The sequence below is a fragment of the Xiphophorus couchianus genome, chromosome 23 (genome assembly GCF_001444195.1).
Source record: "Xiphophorus couchianus chromosome 23, X_couchianus-1.0, whole genome shotgun sequence".
NCBI lineage: Eukaryota > Metazoa > Chordata > Actinopteri > Cyprinodontiformes > Poeciliidae > Xiphophorus > Xiphophorus couchianus.
The window spans coordinates 3,258,062-3,281,014 of NC_040250.1; the positions used below are offsets into that span (position 1 = coordinate 3,258,062).

The 22,953-nt window shown below is 36.3% G+C and overlaps 2 protein-coding genes across 6 annotated transcripts in view; both read left to right on the top strand.

Annotated features, from left to right (window-relative positions):
• Positions 1-2,923, top strand: part of ldb2a (LIM domain binding 2a) — a 97,509-nt gene extending 94,586 nt beyond the window's left edge. For all 4 annotated transcript variants that reach the window (XM_028009399.1, XM_028009397.1, XM_028009398.1 and 1 more), the window contains exon 9: positions 914-2,923. In XM_028009399.1, coding sequence (XP_027865200.1) covers positions 914-1,144 — 231 coding nt within the window. In that variant the 3' untranslated portion in view covers positions 1,145-2,923. The remainder of the gene's footprint in view (positions 1-913) is intronic.
• A 2,183-nt stretch (positions 2,924-5,106) lies between these two features.
• Positions 5,107-21,794, top strand: tapt1a (transmembrane anterior posterior transformation 1a). 2 transcript variants are annotated; one of them, XM_028008182.1, is made up of 15 exons: positions 5,107-5,329; positions 8,249-8,379; positions 9,132-9,250; positions 10,470-10,502; positions 12,791-12,953; positions 13,836-13,971; positions 14,344-14,441; positions 14,660-14,729; positions 15,086-15,166; positions 15,632-15,741; positions 15,828-15,887; positions 16,024-16,092; positions 16,230-16,306; positions 17,807-17,976; positions 19,531-21,794. In XM_028008182.1, the coding sequence occupies exons 1-15, from the start codon at positions 5,140-5,142 to the stop codon at positions 19,833-19,835; spliced, it is 1,812 nt and encodes a 603-aa protein (XP_027863983.1). In that variant the 5' UTR covers positions 5,107-5,139; the 3' UTR covers positions 19,836-21,794. The 2 variants fall into 2 exon arrangements, with proteins under 2 accessions (XP_027863983.1, XP_027863984.1); XM_028008183.1 differs by lacking the exon at positions 10,470-10,502.
• The last annotated feature ends 1,159 nt before the right edge of the window (positions 21,795-22,953 follow it).

Below are 22,953 nucleotides of genomic sequence, written 5' to 3' on the forward strand. Positions count from 1 at the left end.
TTCCAAATTAACATTTATTAAAGGAGAAAATAAAATACAACTCAAACCAGTTTGGAATTATGTGAAAAAATAAATTATGTAAGAAGTCCCTGACATTTTTCTTAAATTGTGATGCTTTAGAGAGTTACATTTCTAGCGAACCATGATGAGATACATAATCCACAAATGGAGAAAACATGGACCAATAGTTTACCAACAAACATCTTGATGATCCTGTAGATCATTGTGTAGAATGATTAGCTTTTTGTAAGGTCTGGTCTGTGTCCCATTACAACTTTTACAGCATTTCAATAGAATATGATATTGGTAGTCAGACGTGGTTGGGGGTGACCTTGAGCTCAACTTGACTTGGTTTATGCAGCAGGATAGTGATCCACAGCAGGTGGAGCATTGGAATGACTTAAAAAGAAAGGCTCTGAAAGGGTCTAGTCAAACTTCTGATTTAAATCCAATTGATATGCAGTGATGTGACCTTAAACAGGCCATTCTGGCTCCCAAATCCTCCAATGTGGCCAAAATAAAACAATTCCGTAAAGCAAAATTGGCCAAAACTCATCAACAGAAATATAAAGAACTCTCCTTGCCAGTTACCACAACGTCTTGATGACAGTTGACCATCACAAACCCTAGTTTAAGGGTGCCAGTACTTTTCTACGGCCATGTTGGTTCTATTTGGGCTGAATAATATAGACAAATCTTGCAATATCAATAATATTAGTAAATATACAACTTGTTTGATCAATTGATAAATTTAAGTGTCACAAGAAAGCATAAAGAGAAGAAACCTCTAAGGGAGCAAATAACTTTGAATTTGTTCACAGTTTTATAGGTGTAAAAACAGTTTGACTTACAGATTTGAGGTCTATTTTAAAAGAGAAGATTTCAGTTAATCAATCTCTCTGCATCTCTACAGGACGTGATGGTTGTTGGAGAGCCGACCCTCATGGGCGGCGAGTTTGGGGACGAGGATGAGCGTCTGATCACCCGTCTGGAGAATACGCAGTACGACGCCACCAACGGCCTGGATGACGAGGACGATTTCAACAGCTCCCCAGCTCTGGGAAACAACGCCCCCTGGAGCAGCAAACCCCCCGCCGCCCAGGACAGCAAGCCCGAGAGCACAGCGCCCCAGCCCTCGCAGTAAAAATATAATAAACAAATTACATAAAAGAAGAAAACAACAGATCCTTGGCTCCACGTGGGTTAGACATTTAAACCTCTCCCCCTTTACCCTGAGGACAGCGCTTCTGTGCCGCATAATGAATTCACCTGTCTGCAAAACCACCACTGGCATGTCTAGCCAAACTTTGTCATCTGGGATATTTTCTTCTCTGAATCATTGTAACATTTCTTTTAAAAAACACAGAGAACTGCTCAGAAGTATCTACAGACAATAAATGCATACAAAACGTATGCATTGTAAAATAAAATTATTATTGCAGACTGACTTTTTCCCTTCAGTGGAAAGCTGTAGATCAAATTCTCCCCCCCGGACCTTCAGATACGAACCTCCTGTCTGGTGGAATACCTCAGCTGTGATTGGTTGACCTGCAGGTCACAAGTCATCACGCTGACTGCGGACAGTGGGAAAGAGAGAAGAGTAAAAACAACAAACAAAATATCTCTGAAATAGAAAGCTGGTGAAGGGAAGGTGGTTTTTAGCAGCCAGCGGAGCCCATGGAAGTGTCTCACCGCATTGGACTCAAATGAAACATTGTTGGAGGCAATTGCATTTTTATTGGAAATTCAGTCGGCCGTTGGTTTGTTTCTACTGTTGCTAGAGTTTCATTTCCAATTAAGAGGAAATACAAGTTCTCTACAAAGTGGAAGCTTTTTCAAATGAGGAAAATCTTGTCCTGGAATTGTTTTCTTAACGTTACTGCGGCTGTCACAGATTGTGATTTCATGCAAACCAGTTTGATTGTGTTTGTAGTCTATTGGTATTTTTGCTTCTTTCTGAATCCTTTGAAGTCACATTGTAATTTTGCCAATCAGTTTGTGAACTTTGCTGACACATGTTGACGCTTTATTGTTTTTCTTTATTATTATTCCTGGAAAGTTGGACTTCTTTCCCTTTAACGACCTAATCCCAAACTGATACAAAAGCCTTCTCCTGCATGATTTTATACAATTTTTATTTGGTTTGATAAATGTGCTCTTTGAAACGCATCGTTTGGTTTTTGCTTTTTGTGTTCATCAGTTTGGGAACACTGTAACAAGGTTTGTAGCTCTGTAAATAGAGGTGGAATCTATTTTGTCCACTGTAAATCAGCCACTGAAAGCAGTGTGGATATGGCAGCTGTTTTTGTTTTATACCAGTTTCTCATTTCTGTAGGGTGGTTTGGATGGATGCTGGTTTGCTTTATTTTGAACCAAAACTTCTCATGTTTCTACACCTCTCTAGCTAGTACAGAACCAAAGCCACAAAGTTAACGAACAGCCACACTGTCACATGACGATTTACTGAGGACTTAGTGACAAACTGAAGGAACAAACCAGTTTTGCATTTTCAGATTGACATACAATCTCATCCACCCCACAGAAATGCTTTAAGATCCCCGTGTTTGTTCACAATTGTTCTTTAATCTTCAATTGAATCGCTACCCCAGTATATCCTTGATCTTTTTGTTGGATTTTTGTTTAAAAATGGGCAAGAAAACAATGACAGATGTCTTTATACAATTCGATCTAATGGGTATTTATTTGTGTATTTGTAAGGAAGCTAACACATTTCAAAATATGTTTGAGCCTAGTATTATTAGACACCATTTGTACATTATATAGCAGAGGTGTTCAGTGTCATATCTGATGTCTGGTATGTATGCTTTACCATTATGTGTGCCAATAAACCGTGCTTACAGAAAAGCTGAATTTGGTTTGATCAACACTCATGTGGTATTAAACGACGGTCTTGTTTCTTGAACCATATGTTTTCACATTTTTCTCATTATGTTGCACAGTATTTCTGAAACACATTTTTTTCTTTGCAGGGGCTGCTTGGTGGTTAAAACTGAAAATATTTCTGCTGTAAATTTCAGCAATGCAAGTTTTTCAGTGTGGTTTTTCTATGATATCCCAGGCCTTTGTGGGTTCTCTCAGGGTATTACTTATATATAGTAATTCTTCTGTATTTGTAGTATTTTTAGGGACCCCAAATGCGTGCAAATAACTGAAATCTAGGAATATTTAAGAGCCCCTCTAAAAATGCTTATAACTGCCCATTTTAATAGGTTAAGCACCAAATACAGCTACATATCCATTAATAAGCACAGTGGAAACCGCTAGCACTGCTGCAGAGGCTAATTGATCTTCTTTACAGTCCTAAGTAAAATGAATGATTGTTCTGGATTTGCTTCTTTGTGCTATCCAATAGCATGTCAAGTAGCATTATACTTCAGTCTTTCAGTTTCTGAATCTGGATTTTATCTAAAATATTTTAGATATGTTCTATGAAAAATTTGCAAAAAGACAACTTTTTATAAATTGTTTAAAGTTACATTCCACCCCCCCCCCATACATACATACATATATATATATATATATATATATATATATATATATATAGTCTACACAGCTGAAGTAAGAAAAAGTATCAGTTTTTTTCTATGGAGAATAAGACTTCTGTTTTTGCAGCAGGGGCATCGCTGCATTATTTTATGCTTCAAACAGCTGGTAAAAAATATTCTCTGGCAACTCATAAAAGGCCTTGAAACGGTAGAAATGTAGAAGAGAACATGTTTGCATGCTTGAGGATGTAACATTTTTCAGTCTTACTATTCCTTGAGAGCCGCTGCTTCATGGAACAGATGTTAGCAATTCTGCCTTGCAGCAAGTAGGTCCTGGGTTCAGATCTCAGGCCTGGGGTCCTGCTTCATGGAGTTTTCATCTGCTCTATATAGGAATTACATTTTCCTACCAGTCCAAAAATGTGCCTGTAAGATTAATTGGTCTCTATAAATTGGCTTTAGAAGTCAGTGTTTATGTGAAATGGTCGCTTGTCTTGAATTAGCCCAGTGATGGTCAAGTGCTGTGTTCAGGTTGAGTACTACTACCTATTCACTGTTATGCTCAAAACATGACAGTGAATGCTGAACCAGATCCAGAACATATGGAAAATGAATGATAAATGTTTTTAAGAACTTCAGGAATGTTTCATTTTGTAAGGTGAGCTTTTATGAGAAACATGCTTAATGATATGCATCAGTATGTTTTTTGTTTTTATTTCTAGATCATAGTTCTCCCACTTCTATACACTGGCAAAAAAATAAATAATTGTTCACATTGCCTGTACCCTTCATACAATCTAATGGCATAAAATGACTCATTCTTTTCCCTAAACAAATTCTCTCTTTAGCTGCCATTTTTGATTGCCTTTAATGATCATTGTGAAAAACAGACCTGCTGATATTTTTACCCAAAATTTTGCAGAGAAGAGCAAACTGCAGTACAGAAATATATGTGCAAACTGCTTAGCCTGGTAAAGACACATTATATGTGAACGTTATCCTTTGTAGAAGAAGCCTCAGTGCTGTTGTTGGGTAGACTTTAAATTTTGAAATATTTGACAGGACTTTGGCACCACCATGTGGAAGAGCTTGAGAACTGACACCAGAAGGAATTTATTTATTTTCTTACTTCAAATGTATGCCCTCGTCTCAAAGGTATACTCAAACTAGATATACAAACGTATTTATTTATTTAAGTGTAACTGTAGTTACTCTGTATTATTCTTTATTTGCATAAAGAATGCATCCATTTTTTTTTTGCACACAGCCTATCAGACACATTTATTAATTAAAAGAATGTAGGTTCAAGTTTAATTTACAAATTAATAAGGTCTTGTGGCTGGCTTTAGAATTTGTACAGAAAACAGAGCTAAAAGGTTCTGCCCGAACAACAAAAATATTTTAAGTTTGTATATCTATATCTATCTATTTCTCTCTCTCTCTCTCTCTCTCTCTCTCTACATATAGATAGATAGATAGATAGATAGATAGATAGATAGATAGATATTTCATATGAAATATATATATGCATGTTATGGATCTAAAAATAATTTATATATATATATGTATTGACGAGTTGACGTGTCTTAGATCGACGCCGCTTCGATGACGACATGCGTTGACCAGAGTAAAGATGGCGGATGTGTTGGGGACCGAGCTGTCAGAAGAGAAAGAAAACGAAATTGAGCTAAAGAAAAGACAGAAAAGACCTTGGGAAGAGTTTCACAGGTCGGGAAAAATCGGGATAACTCCAGAGCTGCCGGAGACGTTGGGGTTTTTCGACATTAGTGCAGTGAAGAGGGAGCAGCAAGAGGTCTCAGCAGGTAACCGTTTGGTCTGCCCATCTGTGAAGCCACAGATACAACCGTTAAACAACTTGAAGCTTGTTTTAGTCTGTTTTGACTTTCTTTAGCCATTCACACTTACGTGACTCAACGACTACAACATTTTGTCTATAGTGGAGGGTGAGGAATGAAGCATAAATTAGCTACAAAAGCCTAAATGAGTCAGCTTGATGACAGCTGCTGAGTTTGTTCATACACAGTGCTAGCTTCATTAACAAGCTAATAATAAATAGCCAGTTAGCTTAAAAACGGCGAATTCAGCCACTTGGTGAAGTTACCTATGTAGCTTCGTATTACTGTTGTATATGACAAGATTTTTTCATATTACTTTTACATATTTTAGGCTCCCATACCACACCGTGCTGTCAATTTGCACTATTGTTAGTAAAAAATAAAGATCTATCTGTAGATAGCGAAAAGGTTGTTGCTAAGGAAGCTTACTGTTTAGTGTGCTTTATCCAAGAATATTAAGCGGAAGTTCAGTGGAAGGTCAAAACAAAAAGTGTAAGGGAGATATACAGTGTGTGGATTACAGCTGAAGTCTGTGATTTAAGAGCCAACACACAAATGTGTCCAACATTTGGGCTTCTTCAATTCTTCGTGTTAAGCTAGTTCTGAACCAAAAACGCTTTAGCTAGTTTGAGGAGTAAAAGAATCGTGCTGTTACATGATGTTCAGAGTTTCATTGGAAATCAAGGACCTGGTCTGGAAGAAAAGAACCAGGGGACCAAATTCAATTACCTAGAAGTCCAGTTTGAAGTTTCCGGGTTCTGTGATGATTTGGGGAGCCATGCCATCTGCTTTTGGTCCAGCAGACAGACCAACAGCATCTTTCTGTTGTTGTTTTTACCATGTGTAAACTCTTTTTGAAATCCAGTTTAATTGTAAGTCTAACAAAATACATTTGGTTTATTTACTAGTTTTAAACTATAAACAATAGGGATGCTTGAAATATGTAGCTGTTTGTATTTGATCTACATAGTATGAGTTAAATGTTTTGACTTCAGTGAATATTTTTCATTGAGTTACTTAAATGAAAGATGTTCTAATTTATTAATTTGGAACTGTACTTCACAATATTCGATATTAGATGACAAGCATCTGCTCACCTGTTTATACTGTTTTACTTATGCAACGTGTTCCACTTTTCCCTAAACCACTTAACAAAATACCAAGATGCCATTTGAAATATGTTTTTTGTTAAACAGTAAGTCATGTGTTGACTCAACAGTGGTTTGTCCCTTAAGTCAACTGACTTTTTTAAAGTTTAATTGATTCAGAGTTCTTTGTCACCTACTGTCTACATGTGTAAATCAGGTCCAGAATTGGACCTGATTTGAATATAGATTTTCTAAAGGAGTTATGAAGTCCTGAAGAAATATTTCTGATCTCTTTTAAACTATTATCAAGACATTACAGTAAACTCTGACTCCTTGAATAATAAATTACCCAAAGACCTGAGAAGTCATTTACTTTGAGGTCTGTTGGTACTATATACAGCCACTTTGCTTTATACCAGGTAACTCATGTTTTGCTTGAGTGTCGCATCGTATTCAGAGGAGATAAAATAAGTATTTTACACATGAATATTTTTTTCACTTTAAATATTTGTAGAGCACCCTTGACCCAAAATTCACTCTAGAAGAATCAAGGTAATTTATTTATTTATTTATTTGGGCAGAAATCCACCTTGAGCATTGTATCAAAGTGCTATAGAAAGAAATGATTAACTAAAAGTTTCAATATATTTTGTTTACTTTGACTGCACAATATGATGAAATGATGTTGGAAGATGTTGCTACACATTGCAATAATGTTATTGGTTATGATTAACCCACTTTTCTCCATTGCAATGTCCACCGCTTGTCAGCTTTAGCATTGAGACCACTAAGACTATCCAACAGTCCAAATACAATATTGGCATAAGGAATTTGCATACAAACATAAAACATGATAGCATCCAAGTAGTTCTTTGCAATATTGCACATTTTGATATGGTGATGATTGCGATGTGATATGTTGTACTGCTCTACATCAAGTTTATATCAAATTTCTGTTGAAATTTTAATGTACAGACCTTAAGTTACAAAAAATAAATACTACTTTAAAAAAAATACTAATGTTGCAGTTTTTATAATTTTTAGATTGGAGGCTCTTAGTCAAAAACATAAATACTAAATGAATCAAATTAAATACTTTTCAGGTGCAAAAGAAAACAAACCTATCAAACATATAAACCTTGAGTTCACCTTTAAGTTGTGGTATGCTGATGTGAATTATACAGGGATCAATTGATAGCAAGTATATCTGATATCGTCTCAACACAGTTAAACAAACAGAGACAGTATAAAGTACAAAGTCATGCTGGGTTACATAATGTGCCTAGTTGCACAAAAACAGTTACTGTTGAAGTTGTGGCATAATGTTATGATGGACATCCTTAGAAAAGGATGTAAAATGATTATGTGGACATCAAGCCCAACAAACTCATCATTGTTTCACCCTTTGGGGGTGAAACAATGATGCTTGAAGTATTATTTGTGGCTGCCGTTTGAAAAATACATTTAGTTGTATTTAGAGCAAAATCCTTTTTATTTTTTAAACTTCAACATAATCCTTCATTTTAATTTATCATTTAATTGATTATTATTAATCGATTTAATCACAAAACATCATGAAGTTTTAAAATAACTGTACTTGCCAGGAGAGTAATTACATAATTTTGTTAAAATAAGTATTCGGTATATTTTATTTTTTACATTGAAAAATGTAAAAATTAATCCGATTTCATCACTTTTTCCAGTAACATTCATGGAATTGAAATCGGATTTTGCTGACAGATGCAATTGTCACAGACAATGGCTTTGTGGTAACACTGTGGCCCTCTTGTTGTTCCAGATCCATCGTTGACACGCTTCATTTGTACAGAACTCACCAGAGGCTACTTCCTGGAACACAATGAAGCAAAGTACACAGAGCGCAGGGAGAGGGTATATACATGCATGCGTATTCCCAAGGAGCTGGAGAAGGTAGCGTACAATAACGGTCCTGAACTATTCCCCTTGTTTCTCATTGGCCAGATTCATCTAGCTGCTTGTTTCTCCAGCCAAACAGAAATGATTATGTTATGAGCAGCCTGAAGCTCAGCTGAGTTACAGCTGAGCCATGTGACAACCCAACAAATGTTCAGTGTGTACATCAGTGGATTGTATGATTTGAAACTGTATCAATCCCTTGTAAACAAACCAAATATGTGATAGTTGTCATTGCACAATTTTACAATAAATTTTGATTCTGCTTAATTAATTCAACTATTGCTTATTACTAATAACTATAATAATTAAAAATGTGCATTGGTGATATTTCTGTAGTTGTTTTTTATAATATATATCATATGAATTAATATAATGTATGTTATTTTAATATAAACCACTATTTGCTATAGGCTGAATCAACTAAGTCAACTGAATTGTGCTATGCAGCATTAGAATTAAACTGAAATCTGTGTAATTATATTTTAACTAGATTGATTTAAATGAATTACAACTAAATTTCATCCAATGTAATTATATTTTATTTAGAATAACATCTTACTGTGAAACATTTTGATGGTACTTTTGATTTGCTGCTAAATAATCTGACCTTTATTAAATTTATAGATTATAAGAATATAGATTTTTGAATTGTTGCTTTTCAGCTCACATTTAATGATCACAGTGGAGGTTTTACATTCACACTGACAGCTATTGTCTGACGTGCGGGTGTTGTTTGTTGGTTCTAGCTGATGATCTTTGGCTTCTTCCTGTGTGCCGATGCCTTCCTGTACATCTTCACCTTGCTACCCCTCAGAGTGCTGCTGGCTCTGCTTCGCCTCCTCACCCTGCCATGCTGTGGCTTCAGGTAAGATTGGAAAACATACATTATGCAATAACTGAAAACAGGAATAAATTGTATTTCTGCACAAACTGAGTGTGTTACAGTTAATTTTCTGTATTTGTCTTGGTTTTGTGAAAACCAGAACCACAATCTTCTCATTAGGTCATTAGGTTCAGGAGTTTGTGTTGGGAGACACTTCCAGGATCATTTGACCTATTCCTATGTTTCTTCATATAATAACATGTCAGAAGGATTCAAATACATGTTCATACTTCTAGAGAAACTGTTAAACTGCAAATACATTGCTTTAACTGAAAGTTAAGGCCACCCTCTCTCAATATTTTGCAGGTGTTATCTCTGGACATAAAAAATATCTCATCAGTTCAAGTTGGATAAATCCAATGTCAGATAAATACCAACGCATGATCTATCACACATAATTTAAGGAAAAAAACATTTAACATTTTAGATACTTAAGCAATTTAAAATTTTTAATTATTCTGTAGAACCAGCTTTTGAGGCCACAATTTTATGATTCTCTGATTACCTTTGCATTAGGGTTACGGTCCAGACATCTTGCTCAGATGCGTCTTTGCAAACTTAAGCTGTGCTTTTATTGTCTTGTCAGGTGTTCATCTAGAGTTCTATTCATCTAATGACATGGTAAATGATAAATGGCCTGAACTTGCATCTTTATCAAGTCGAAAGGATGAAGTACTTTACACCGCATTCAGTCATTCACCCATTCACTCAAGCGTTCAACTAACATATGTAAAAGTCTAAAACATTATAACATGTACTGTATTTCAGAAACAGTAAAATTAAAGGGATGTCCACTTACTTTTATGCAAGCATAAATGGTAAATACAAATCATTCAGATAATTCCCTTAATTTTCAGACTGGCAATCATGTCTGTAGTTATTCCTTATTAATTTGTAAGAGTATAAGTTGTGAGACTTGCAAAAAAAATGTTAGGAGTGATTATATCAGTTTTTCATAGGGCCACACTTTGAAAAGATAATTTTTCCAGAAAAGGCCAAAACCGACTAAGGAGAAATGTCTTCTTTCAAAAACTCTAATAGTTTGTACACTCAAGAGCAGTTGGATGAGGGGAACAATTGTTAACAGTTCAGCTATGTCACAAAGTTATGGATAAATGTACCCTTACTCTCACGAGAGGCCCCATTTCACATTCTGCCCCCTGTTCTGCCTATCTCTCACCTCACTGTCCTTCCCCTGCAGGGCACGCACATGCCCCTACTGCAAAAGAAGCAGGTATGCTCCCACAAGCCCATCATAGCTTCAGTAAAAGTTAGTCCTGTCCTGAACAAGCCTGTGTTTCCAGTAATCAGTCTCATCTCATCTTCATTATGTTTGTAAAGATAAAGCCTGGCACTACACTCCATGTTCTGGTCTTCAAGTTAGTTTATCTTTGTCTGCTCTGGTAAAGTTCTGCTGAGCATGTTTGGCCATTTTCATCCCGTGTTAAGTGTCTGCGATACACCTACTGCTGCACTGCACAGTTTGTGTTGTCTGTAGCTTTACTTTCCAGTACTTATGAGGGAGAAAAACAAAGTAATTACTTAGCTCCACTGTTAAATTATCTTTAACCACTGTACAGCAGCAGACAGATTGTTTGATACTCAAAATTAAGCTTCTTTAACAAAATCTTTCACGTCTTATTCTGCCCTTTATGTTAAGCTTTCTTTTACATTCTCGCATGGAGGGAACTATACTCAGTCCTAGTTGCTTGTAATGCTGCTCTCTGCTCTTGTGAAATTATTTGGTTTGTGAAGATGGTGCTTACAGAATTTAGATGACGCACCCCTGAGCAGGTAACTTTAAAGGCTGTGTGCTGAGAATCAAGAGCCTTCTCAGGGTCAGCACCTTGACTACCTGAATACTAAAACTGCATCGTATAATGCAATGCAATGCAAGGTTGAACACTAGGTGGTGGTATAGCACCAGAAGTCCATGTCCAATGTCTTTCCCAATTTTGCAGAATTCATGTACATTCTTTTATTTGTGATATGAAGCAATTTGATATGGGGTAACTTTTTGAGCTACAATCAAAGTTCACTGTGAGGATAATTATCCTCTAATGGTATATTGAAAACAGCCCAGATGTTCAACTGGGCTGAACATCTGGGCTGTTTTGACTGAGAGTACAGTGATACTAATGATTAGGCTGTTGTCAGTTCAGAGGTGCAATGATTCAGCTTCTCTATCACCAGCCATGCAAATCATGTTTTCCGTATCGTTAAAGCTGCTGCTAAAATCAATGGAGGCATCAATGACAGTTAGAATGGTTCCTAACATTCCACCTTGTTATTGAGTGTTTAAAAATTGTGCCTTTTGTGATCTGGCAAAGAAAAAATTATGCAGAACTGGTAACGGGGTTTAGCTTTCAGAAGCGCTCAATTAACCAAATAGTAGCAAGCTGATTAGGCTCCCTCAGCATTTTCAAGGTATATTCCAATTTCTCTGTGATAAATGAATAATTTAAACAAACTGGTCATTACCAATAAGTTCATGTCCTTAGAAAGGAAATAAATAATTTCTCTACAGTGGTGTTGCATGCTTGCATGCAAATAGACGAAACACAGCTGACATGGAAAATATGCAGAAAGTGTTCAAATTAATCTCCTCCAGCTCTTCCCAGTCGCCCCCGTCACTGTAACTAAATAACCGCTCCCATGGATTTGTCAGCTCTTCTCGTAACGTACTCCAGAGCTGCCGCTGCCGACTACAGATATTAATAAAATAAGCTGCATGTTTGACTCACTTTATTACCCTGAAAAGACGTGCCAACGTCACTGTTGGATATGACAGCTGATGCCTGTTTGTTTTCTGTTTTAGTCATTTCTGTCCAAAATGTTGAATCCAATTTTATACCATAAGTGAAACATTTTAATCAAGAGTGAGGCTCAGCCACTGGTTCTGTTGGTCTGTTTGGTAGATAAGAACAGTCTGGATTTATTTTTTATACATGTACTTTAAACAGAAAAACACATTTCAAAAACCGCCATATTAAAAGGACAGCTGGCTTCTAAGATAAATGTTATATAAAGGAGATAATATCTTTAATATTTCATATTGTACCTTCATTGATACCATCTGTTGTTGCTCCTGGTGTTTTATCTCATTTTGAACAGAAAGGAAAATATTACTCGTGTTGTATCTCAGCATCAACTTGTGAGAATCTAATCAGAGATCATTCAGCCTGAGTAACCTGCAATAATAGGTGAGGCTGGGAGACATCTGTTGTCTGTTCCTTCTTGTTTTGCTGTCTTGGCCTCACAGTAAAGCGTCAGCGTGGGGTAGACGAATGTGTGCATGATTCTTCAAAAGGTTGGAAATGTCTTCATGTTAATACTTAGTTCACGTGTGCGTTTTGTCAGCACGCATTACATTACGGTGTGAACACATTTATTCATGCATGTTTGATTTTGGGAGATACAGAACAGCTTGCAGCTCAGCATGCATCAGGGCATTAAATAACACTAGTCTGTGTGTCGGTACGGGAAATAGACGCTGAGTTTTCTGAGTGTCTGTGTGAACAGCGGGTCACGACTGCTGCAGCCAGCGCAGGTTTGTGATATGCTGAAGGGGCTGATCCTGGTGCTGTGCTTCTCCTTGATGCACTACGTGGATTACTCCATGATGTATCACCTGATCAGAGGACAGTCCGTCATCAAGCTCTACATCATCTACAACATGTTGGAGGTACTTTACACTGCAAATACCGAAAAACTAAATCAGAGATGCTATAGCATGCACTGTTGTTTTATGTATAACTCTTAAAATCCATTCCATTGCATGAAATCCATAAAGAAGAAAATAAACTATTTATTTGCAGAGTCATTTTAAATAAATCTCTAGTATTTTTTTAAAAAATGCATATTTTACAAGGAAAAGTGTGCTTCAAAGCTGACATATTGAACAGAGTTTACCCCAATAACAAAAAGTAGTTTTCTTTCAAATAGCTTTTTACATCTAATAATTATAGTTATTAATTATTAGAAGGGAAATAAATAATTTCTCTACACTCCCTCTCCTTTAGTAGAGGCTTGATCAATTCACTGATCAAAAACAGATTAGACTTTGTGGTTCTGGGGATCGAGCTGAAACTCATCTGATTTTGGTAAATAGACTCAGATTTCTAAGTACATCTAGTATTTAATTGTTGGCAAACACAATGATGTTTTTTGAAGTTCAGAGATTAAACATTAAATAATTGAGGCTTGTGATTCTTAAATTCTCTTCAGACTCGCATACCTTTTCAGTAGTACGACTTCTAATAAAAGTTAAGATTCATGGCTGAATAAATTGACAAGTCATGTTTAGCAATGTGAGCAACTTCTTTGCATCCACAAAATAAACCTTTCATCCTTGTGTGGAAAGCAAGCATCACAGGCAGACTGTAGTTTTTTCCATATTTGATGCTCTGAAGCACTTTATATGAAAGTTACTTATGTCTGGATTGAGGTGGTTCTGTGATTTAACAGAAAAAAACTAATAGGTCACTAGCTAACATCATTAAGGTTACATTTACTGTCTTTCTAAAGCTCTGATAAGCTTCATTTCCAACTCGTTTTTCTTTATAAGGTTGCAGATCGCCTCTTCTCGTCTTTTGGTCAAGACATCCTGGATGCTCTATACTGGACGGCCACTGAACCCAAAGAACGCAAAAGAGACAATATAGGAGTTATCCCTCACTTTTTTATGGCTGTCTTTTATGTCTGTATCCTTCCATTTTATATTCATGTTAAACCCAAAAGCTTTTGAAATATGACCCCTTTTATTTATTCTTTAAAACAACAGGGATACACATGGTCGTACATTATGTAAATGAGTATTCTGTAACATTCATATTCTTAGTTATTTGAAATTTATTATCAAATATGGTATACCAAAGGCAGGATAAATCAACATTTTTGCACTTAAACATTTGTTTATGCCTGTCGCTTCAGCACCTGAGCCATCTCCAAATATTATTGAAATAATAGACTTTTACAGTTTCTGGTTTAGTTTACAAGTCTTATTTCTAACCACTGCCTTTATTTAACTTGATTTATTTTTTAAAAGGTGTTTTTCCTGAGTATTTTTTCCTCAGTTCTTCATTCCATCCTCATCATGGTCCAAGCCTCCACTCTGAATGTTGCCTTCAACTCACACAACAAGTCTCTGCTTACCATCATGATGTCCAACAATGTCAGTGCACACACACATCCATGCAAACAAAAAGAAATTCTAATGCACACCTAAAATATGTTACCTAAAATATTTGTCCAAGCAGCAATGCACTAAAAGTATTTGTGTGTTGATATATTCAGCTTGCAGATGTTGAAACCTGACTCTTGCAGCTACAACATTGTATTTTTATACAATATAGATTTGATGATCTATTATGTGTGTTTTATGAATCACAGTTTGTGGAGATCAAGGGAAGCGTCTTCAAGAAATTTGAGAAGAACAATTTATTCCAAATGTCTAACAGTGGTAAGTTTTTCATCACTGCACACTGCACATCATTTTTCATTGACCTCTGTCTTTCATAACAGTTATATACATTTGTTGCATTGGACAGCTCTGCTTTCAGCTATAGGTGTTTGATAGTTTAGTACAGTCAGGTGAAGGCTTCCATAACTAGCTTAATAAAAAAAAGTGCATTTGTTGATTTTTGGCTTCATTGTCACACATGACAGCAACAAAAAAAAAAAACAGCTGCGACTTTTTTAGAAAATGTACTGGAACTTATTTAAATACAAGGTAGCTGTTTTCCCGTGAACTGTTTTAATTAGCCCATTTAACATTTTTTACTCTACTTAATTAGCAGTTTTTATTTTATCTTTCAGATATAAAAGAACGGTTTACCAGTTATGTTCTCCTCATCATCGTCTGTCTCAGGAATATGGAGCAGTTTTCATGGAACCCAGGTAATTAATTGTTTTCCTTGTAAACTAAGTGTTTATTCACATTTAAAATGCAATAAACACAAAACTGCATAATTTCACTTTTGCCATAAATATAACACATTGCCAGTATTTCTGTGCCAGCCCTGATGTTGCTGCTTGCACTGAACAAAGATTTGACAGTTATGCTGAGCAGTTGCTTTCTGTCTCTTCCCACTGACCAACTGTAGTACTTTGGGGAGTTTTTCCCAGAATCTTCAGTCAACAAGGCAGCAAAGTCAGAGATGAGAGCTGGGCGTTTGACAGCTTTCTGACACTCAGCTCCTCCTGCCAGTCTCAAACACAAACTCCCTGTCAGTGACAGATGTTGACTGTCAGCTGAAATGTTAACACCTTAAAGCAGCACACTTCTCATCTTGCATTCATTCTGTGTTCATCCTCTGATAAACCAAGATGGATTTGCTCAGACATGATATTTTTTTTCCTCAGACCACCTGTGGATGTTGTTCCCTGATGTCTTTATGGTCGTCATGTCTGAAGTTGCTGTTGACATCATAAAACATGCATTCATCACAAAGTTCAACGACATCACAGCAGATGTAAGAAACAAGCCAGCGGCAAAATAACGCATTTACTCATCGCTTAATGAACAACGTTTCTAACCGGTCGCATGCATGTCCTCCAGGTGTACAGTGAATACAGAGCCAGTCTGGCCTTCGATCTTGTTAGCAGTCGACAAAAGAACGTATGACTTTTTAAATTTTTTTTATTTTTTGCTTGTTTGTTTTCATATCATTGCAATTATTTTGTTACATCATGAAGCTCATGCAGCTAACAGATTCTCATGTCAAGAGATGTAACCTTTGTCTGTCACTGTGCAGGCCTACACTGACTATAGTGACTCAGTGGCCCGGAGGATGGGCTTCATCCCTCTGCCGCTGGCTGTTCTGGTGAGCGACAACAGTCTGTTACCCTAAACCGACTCAAATCTTGCATTAAGCCTTTAAAGTAACAGTCCAAATACTAGGTTTTAGATTTTTTGGTTTTTGGATTAAACTGATTTTGGAATGTTTTGCTGTTTTTTCAGCTAATCCGAGTGGTGATGAGTTGTGTGAAGGTACAGGGAGCTCTGTCATACCTATGTGTGTTCCTCTTTTACCTCGGGTAAGCCTTTAGTTTTGCTCTGCTTGTTTTCTTCTGCTTTATTATGGCAAATTATATATTTCCAAAATAAGAGCTAGTAACCACAAAATTGTGATGAAAGTTTTGACAAATTTAACAAATGCTTTAAACACTAAGAAAATACATTTTTATGCAATTGTTAGACTCTTGACTTGCTCTCTGCGCTTGATGAGGTCACACTGACACATCTGTGGTTATATAAGCATGAACACTGTAGCTGACTTCCCACTGGGCTCTTCCCATTGAAGAATTCACTTCAGGGAGAAGAACACATTGTTGTCATCTCTGGCCTTCCCTTTCCTCTGGTTTAAAAATAACCCTTGTTTGAGCAGATCGCTGTGCCTTGGCAAAGATTTAGCTGACACAATCTCAGTTCCAAATGGCCTGTCACAGCAAGCGTTGCTCCACAGACCCAAATGTGTCCGTCTTCCACTCATCAGTGTCAGAATCAAAGCTCTGCAAAGAAAAGCGTTCTGCACATCAGCATGTGGGTGTGAAAGATGAGGCTTGAATGGTGGCGATTGTTTACAATCGTTAGGCTCCATTTTAAGAAAGCACTATTATCAGGGCATCTCAACAAATTACAATTTGTGTAAAAAAAATATTTATTTAAATTGTTAAATAAATTAACTAGCATTATATAGACTTACATTCTGTTTATTTTTGATTAAATTTGGTTATAGCTGAGGAAAACCCAAAATTCAGTTTCTCAGACAATAGGAATATTACATAATACCAATTTTTTATTTTTTATATTTTTAAAGAATATTTGAAGCAGGTGACTCTTTAAACACTGACCTGAACCGAACTCCACACTTTGTGAATCTCTTTTAAACTTCTCAATGGTCATTGGCTCACAATCCTCTGAATTAGGGGTTTCAACCTTGAGCTCTGAAACCTTTTGTTGGGTTCCTGGTCCAACACCCACATCAAAGGGCTCAATTTTCTCTTTAGCAAGCAGTCAAATTACACAGACTTCTGCTAATGTCCTAATGAATAGAATCAGGTGTATTTAAGCAGAGGCACCTTTAAAGCTGCAGAATGTTAAGTAATATTCCAAATAATTAACTTCTAAAATTTTAAGGTTCATATTTTAAACTTAATTACTGAAACAAACATTTTGATCGGATTTTAATGTGTTAAGATGCTTCTGTAAGCTAAGCGCATCCGAGTTTTGCTTGATTTAGTCAGAAAACTGTTTCTAATTAAAGTAAATTAATAACTGGGATGTTCTGCTCTTCTGGTCTCCTCACTATGTGATAGAGTTCTACAAGTTTAGTAAATGTCACCATTTATGGAAAAAAAGAGAAGTTTTTATCTAAATTCCAAAACCTGCTTTAATTTAACTTCAAGGAAACTCAGAATTAGCCCCAAGTAATTGCTTATTTTATCCTTTATTATGTTTTTAGCAATTTATTTCTTCATGCCAATAAAATGTTAAATATTCTAATATTATTTCCTTTGTTGCTGCTCTACTTGTAGGATGGTTACTCTAAAAGTTTTAAACAGTATCGTGCTACTGGGGAAGTCTTGTGTTTATGTCAAGAGAGCCAACATGGAGGACAAACTGTTTGAGAGGCCGCCGACCGCTCCGTCCTTCTCTGCAAAGAGTCCCAGCAAATCTGACCCACGCAGATGCGCTAAATCTTCAGGTAAACAAAGCTGATCACATCAAGTCTTATTAAAATCAAAGTTAACCGCATGGTGGTTAATTTTTTATTAAAGTGCACGTCTTCAGAGAAGATGAATGGATCGCTCATAAAAGTTATTGAAGTTTTATGTTGTAAAATATGGACAAAAACACAACATGAGGTTTATCCTGTGCAGTGCATTTTATTTGTTACTAAAAAAAAAGTATTGCCTCAACTTTGTAAAAATGTCCAGTTATTTTTTTAAGTCTGATCATTTTTTTCTGTTCTTCGACATAAAATCCAAAAAGTTTAAGTTCACTAGAACTGTGACAATAATAACTGAATGTTTATTAAAAACTTACATGGAGTCAATTTTTGTATAAAAGAGAGAAAGTTTGGCATGTTTTATTTATTTTGTAAATTTGAACTCTTGGGGGAAAAATGTTTGTAATAGCTGATGGGCCAGCAAAACTATTTATAAAAACACGTCAATACAGCTGGTATTTATATACAGTCTAAACATCTTATTTTTATTTTAAAACAATGCAAATACTTTTCTCTGACAAACAAAGTCAATAGGTTGGTGGATTGCAGTTCTATTTATTAAAACAGTTATTTATATGTGCAGCTGGCAACCGAGAGATCCTGAAGTGAGGCAGTGGTCTCTCCTGCCAAACCTCTTAATTATCAGTTCTGTACAGTTCTTTCAAATATAACTTATTTTGTTTATTCTCAGAATGATTTTTCTCATGATACTACTCCTTGTACTCTCAGAGTGAAATAGTACACACTGTTTCCTTTCAACAAAACATAATACTTCATAATGAGATATGTGCTCTCCTTTGATTTATTCAAGATTACACTTTTCTGGATAAACTAGAATCATTTTAATTAGCCATCTTGATGGAGGTCAGCCAAGTTGTGGAAAAACTACTTTTTATTTTCTAAGCTGGTTTCTTATTGATCTTTTCTCACTTTCACCGAGGAGGAGGGATAGAAAATATTAATATAAAAAATCACCTTACTGCGGTTCCCCAAAAGAAAGGAAGCAGACATGTAAAGATAAAATAGATTTTGTACTTGTTTACAAGTTAAACCACCCAATCTCTCTTGGCTTTTAACTATAGTTTGAATCTTCAGAAATAGAGATGCCAGGTTTTATAGCTGAATGTTTGGCCATTATTAGTCAGTCAGCTGCAGCACAAATGGTTTATTAATATATCAACTTCATTGTGTAATCAGTAGACAAAGATGCCAAAAATGGCAACAATTTGCCATTTTGCAAACAACTTGACAGATTGCATTGACTTGCTGTAGTCTGCCTTGGTTGCCTGGCAACAAGAACCCTGTACAAAGTCATCAGATGAACTACAGTATGTCCACTGCCTTTTTGTTTTTATTCTGAGCAGAGCTGATTTAGCTTGATAAGCATAACAACATTTTAAGTTATAATATAAGCAATAATAAGTTATTATTGGAATATTTAAGTCTTTCTAGACAACAACTGTCTAGAAAATAGTTACTAATACATTTTCAGAGAAAAGAAGTTTATACTCTTCATCCTTTGTCATTCAGGTGAATCCAGCGTGGATCAGATTCCTGTTACACCTTGTAGCCCTCCAACCTCCTCTTCATCCTCTGTGACCACCCAGCCGGCTCCCCGGCCTGACTTGTTTCTCCCTCCCTCCACTGATGCCTCACCTGCGACAGCAGATAGCTGTCCTTCGACCTCAGAACCCCAATCTGACGCTGAACCACCAACAGCTTCACCTTTACAGGAAGAGGAGGCAGACGAAACCTCCGATATGAACCACAGAGCTCCCAATAAAGACCTGCTGGAGATCGACCGCTTCACAATCTGTGGCAACCGAATTGACTGACCATCAGCAGCGGCCGATGTAGCAAGTAACCCACTCAGGTATAGCGGAAAGCGCAGGCTCTTAGCCAGATCCTCCAAGCTGAAAGCAGAGTATTTATTGACAATACGATAAGTTATTGTTACCAGAGACACAGCGTCAGGCGGTTCTGCTGTGGTCGACGTCTCAGGTCGAGAGGTTTGACGAAGAACACTTCAGGTGTCTGATAAACAGCAGGAGACAGAAAGTGTGAGTGTGGCAGCCGAGTCGTCGGGACAATCTGCCAATTGTATGCGTGGGCACGGGGGGGTACGCGTGTGTGTGTGTCTGTGTGTGAAAGAAATACGTGTGAGTGTGACAGCACACAAGCACTTCCTGATTGAGCAGCTGTGGGATCAGAAGGAGAGAAATGTCGCTCTGCAGACAGAAAACAAACTAAAACCACAGATTTTTAAAGCAAGCGTCAGAATATTCATTTTGTATAAGAAAAGATGCTGAAGTATCAACATATTGGCTTTCAAGACTAAGTGGTTATTTTAGGCATTTATGTTGAGATGGTGTTGCAAACAGGAAATATAATTTTGCACATATACATCAGTATGTTATTCGGTTTATTGGGGATAATAAAATGGGGATTACAGAGAACTACATGAAATTTATAAATCAAAACATGAATCAGCAAACATGAAATCCAAAGTAAAGTAAAAAAAAAAAACATTCTTTTAAACTGTTGGCCTTAAGAGGGGTGTTTTGTTTACATCATTGTATCATTAACAAACAGAAACTGTCTGTTAATGAAGCTGCTGACGTTAACTCAGCAGCTTCTGTCGGTCCCTTACTCGGCAAATGGAGACCTGAAGTGGAGGATGCAGCGGGTCAGTTACATCTATAATGTCACCTTTTTATGAACAAAGTGATAAATCATTCAATATTATCATCTTCAAAGTCTTGACATTCATTAAGACGGGATATGACTGAGTGCGGCACCTCCTCTGGAATGTACCAAGTCAGTTTTTAATTTTTGTTCTCGAATGTTTGCACTGATGGACCATTAAGTTATATCGAGTCATGTTTCGCTTAAACTCAGCTGATGTTTCCATAGGAACATCTTAGAAAGATAGAAGCAATATTTCCACGACAGAATGCCTTTTTTTTGCATGTGTGCTTTAAAACCTGTGATTTGACTGACTTTAAGAAGTTATTGTAAACCGTTTTTTATTGTGATTAAAATATATGACAAATATATAGAGTATATAAAAACTGTTTGTTTATAATTAAATGTAAGGACCATATAAAAATCCCAAACTTGATTATATTTTTATGATAGAAAGTCAAGCAAAGCCCTTCAGTTTCATCAGAAATGTATCAGTTTCAAATGTAACACAAATATAGTTTGATTTGCTTTCTGGTTTCTTCCATTATTACACAGTTAATTTGTATAAAATATTTTCACCGAAACACAATTTCAAAAGGACTGTTGACTTGTAAAACTGAATCAGATTATTAGGAATTCATTATCTTTGTCATTCAGTCTTGGAAACAAAAATGTACTTGGAACAAGAACGTACAGACAAATGTTAAATATTGTTTAAGCAGAAAAAAGTTGACATTAATGTTTAAGGCAAAGTGTTGATTTACATTGTCCTTTTCCATCACAACAAGGAATATGGTTCGACTTGGGGAACTGTAAATGACTCAAATTTTCCATGTGAAATGTGATTCCTCAGACCATCGCGTGGTTTTCTCAGAAGGCCAGAACTCTCCCATGTTTTGTTCGGAGTCGTCCAAACTTTGTTTGTTTACAGTGAAGGGCAGCCGAACTGCAGGCGGCCAATGCTGAGATCAACAGAACTGATGAAGTGGAGTGTTTTTATGTCCAGTACACTGCCTGCTCTGTTTCATTAGTTTAGATTTATATTTAATTCATACCTTGATAATGAATGAAATTGCCTTTTTGGAATAATAAAAGTGTTTTGTTTTTTTTAAATGGTGATCGCAAATGTTTCCTATAACCTCAATAAGGAAAGGAGTAACTGTGAACAGCAGCTTTTTTTGCAGCTCTATCTCTGAAGCAAACAAAAAAAATCTAATTCAGTAATCATTGGAGAATTGCATCAGTCAGTATTCAGCCAGATTAGAAAACTGATTTTAAAAAAAAACAAGTCCACCGGTGTATGTCTCCAAAAGCCTAAAGGAAGGCTTTGGAATGGCCTACTTAAACTCTGAACTTTTATTTTTGCAACATACATATAATACAGAATTGCCTTTTTTTCTCTCCTGAGATTGCATACATACAACAGAAGCCTTCTGTGATGTGGTGTTAAAACAGCTTTAATAATGATCAGAAACAACTAGCTGATTGCATGTGAACTATTATGGGTATAGCACATTTCACTCAGTGATCAGGATTACGCAGTTTTTACTGTATCTAGTAAGTAAAAAACGCCAAAGTTAAGTAGGGGATTATCAGAATAAACTCTGACTAAAAAGCATAATACTTTTGTAAAGGATAAACAGGTATAGAAGATGACTTGATGAATGCATATTTGGAATATCTCTGCAAACTATGGCTTTAGCTAAAGGAAACAAGAACTGGAGGAAAAGGAAGATCGGTCAAAAGTTCAATGAAACACTTTAAAAACACTTAAAATTACATTGAGAAATAGTAGGGTAGGGTAAAAAACCCTGAAGCATAGTTAAGGTGTTTCAGCAATACAGCTGCATATCAAATCACTCCAAAGGCTAAATTACAGTTTAAAATCAGACTCTGATTCTTATACTTCTGGAGATATTGACAGCCTCACCGTTTGGAAAACCAGATTTAAAAAACAAAAGGACCAAGGTTGACAAAGCTGGAACAATGGTTTATATTTTCGACTTCCCATTAGGATGATGACCTCATCTTTACCCACACATTGTCTGTTTGGAAGCGGAGGTCAGGCAGAGTAAATCTGCACTAGACATTCTTAGAGGGATAAGCTCCTTACACTGCCGAGAGCTGAGGCAAGCTGCAGCCCTGTTACAGCTTCCTATAGGGCGACAGGTGTAGTCGTAGGTTATTTAGATAAATTCCAGTGCAGCAGCAGTGGTCTAAATGGGTAGAAAAATAATTTTAAAAAGAAAGTCGGAAGAAAATAATCGG

What these genes read in the sequence shown, in the direction of transcription:
- tapt1a (XM_028008182.1), top strand. Translation starts at nt 5,140, where the DNA reads ATGGCGGATGTGTTGGGGACCGAGCTGTCAGAAGAGAAAGAAAACGAA. An exon ending in TTCCCAAGGAGCTGGAGAAG is followed by an intron (nt 8,380 to 9,131) that starts GTAGCGTACAAT and finishes TGTTGGTTCTAG; the next exon opens with CTGATGATCTTTGGCTTCTT. An exon ending in CTCTGCCGCTGGCTGTTCTG is followed by an intron (nt 16,093 to 16,229) that starts GTGAGCGACAAC and finishes CTGTTTTTTCAG; the next exon opens with CTAATCCGAGTGGTGATGAG.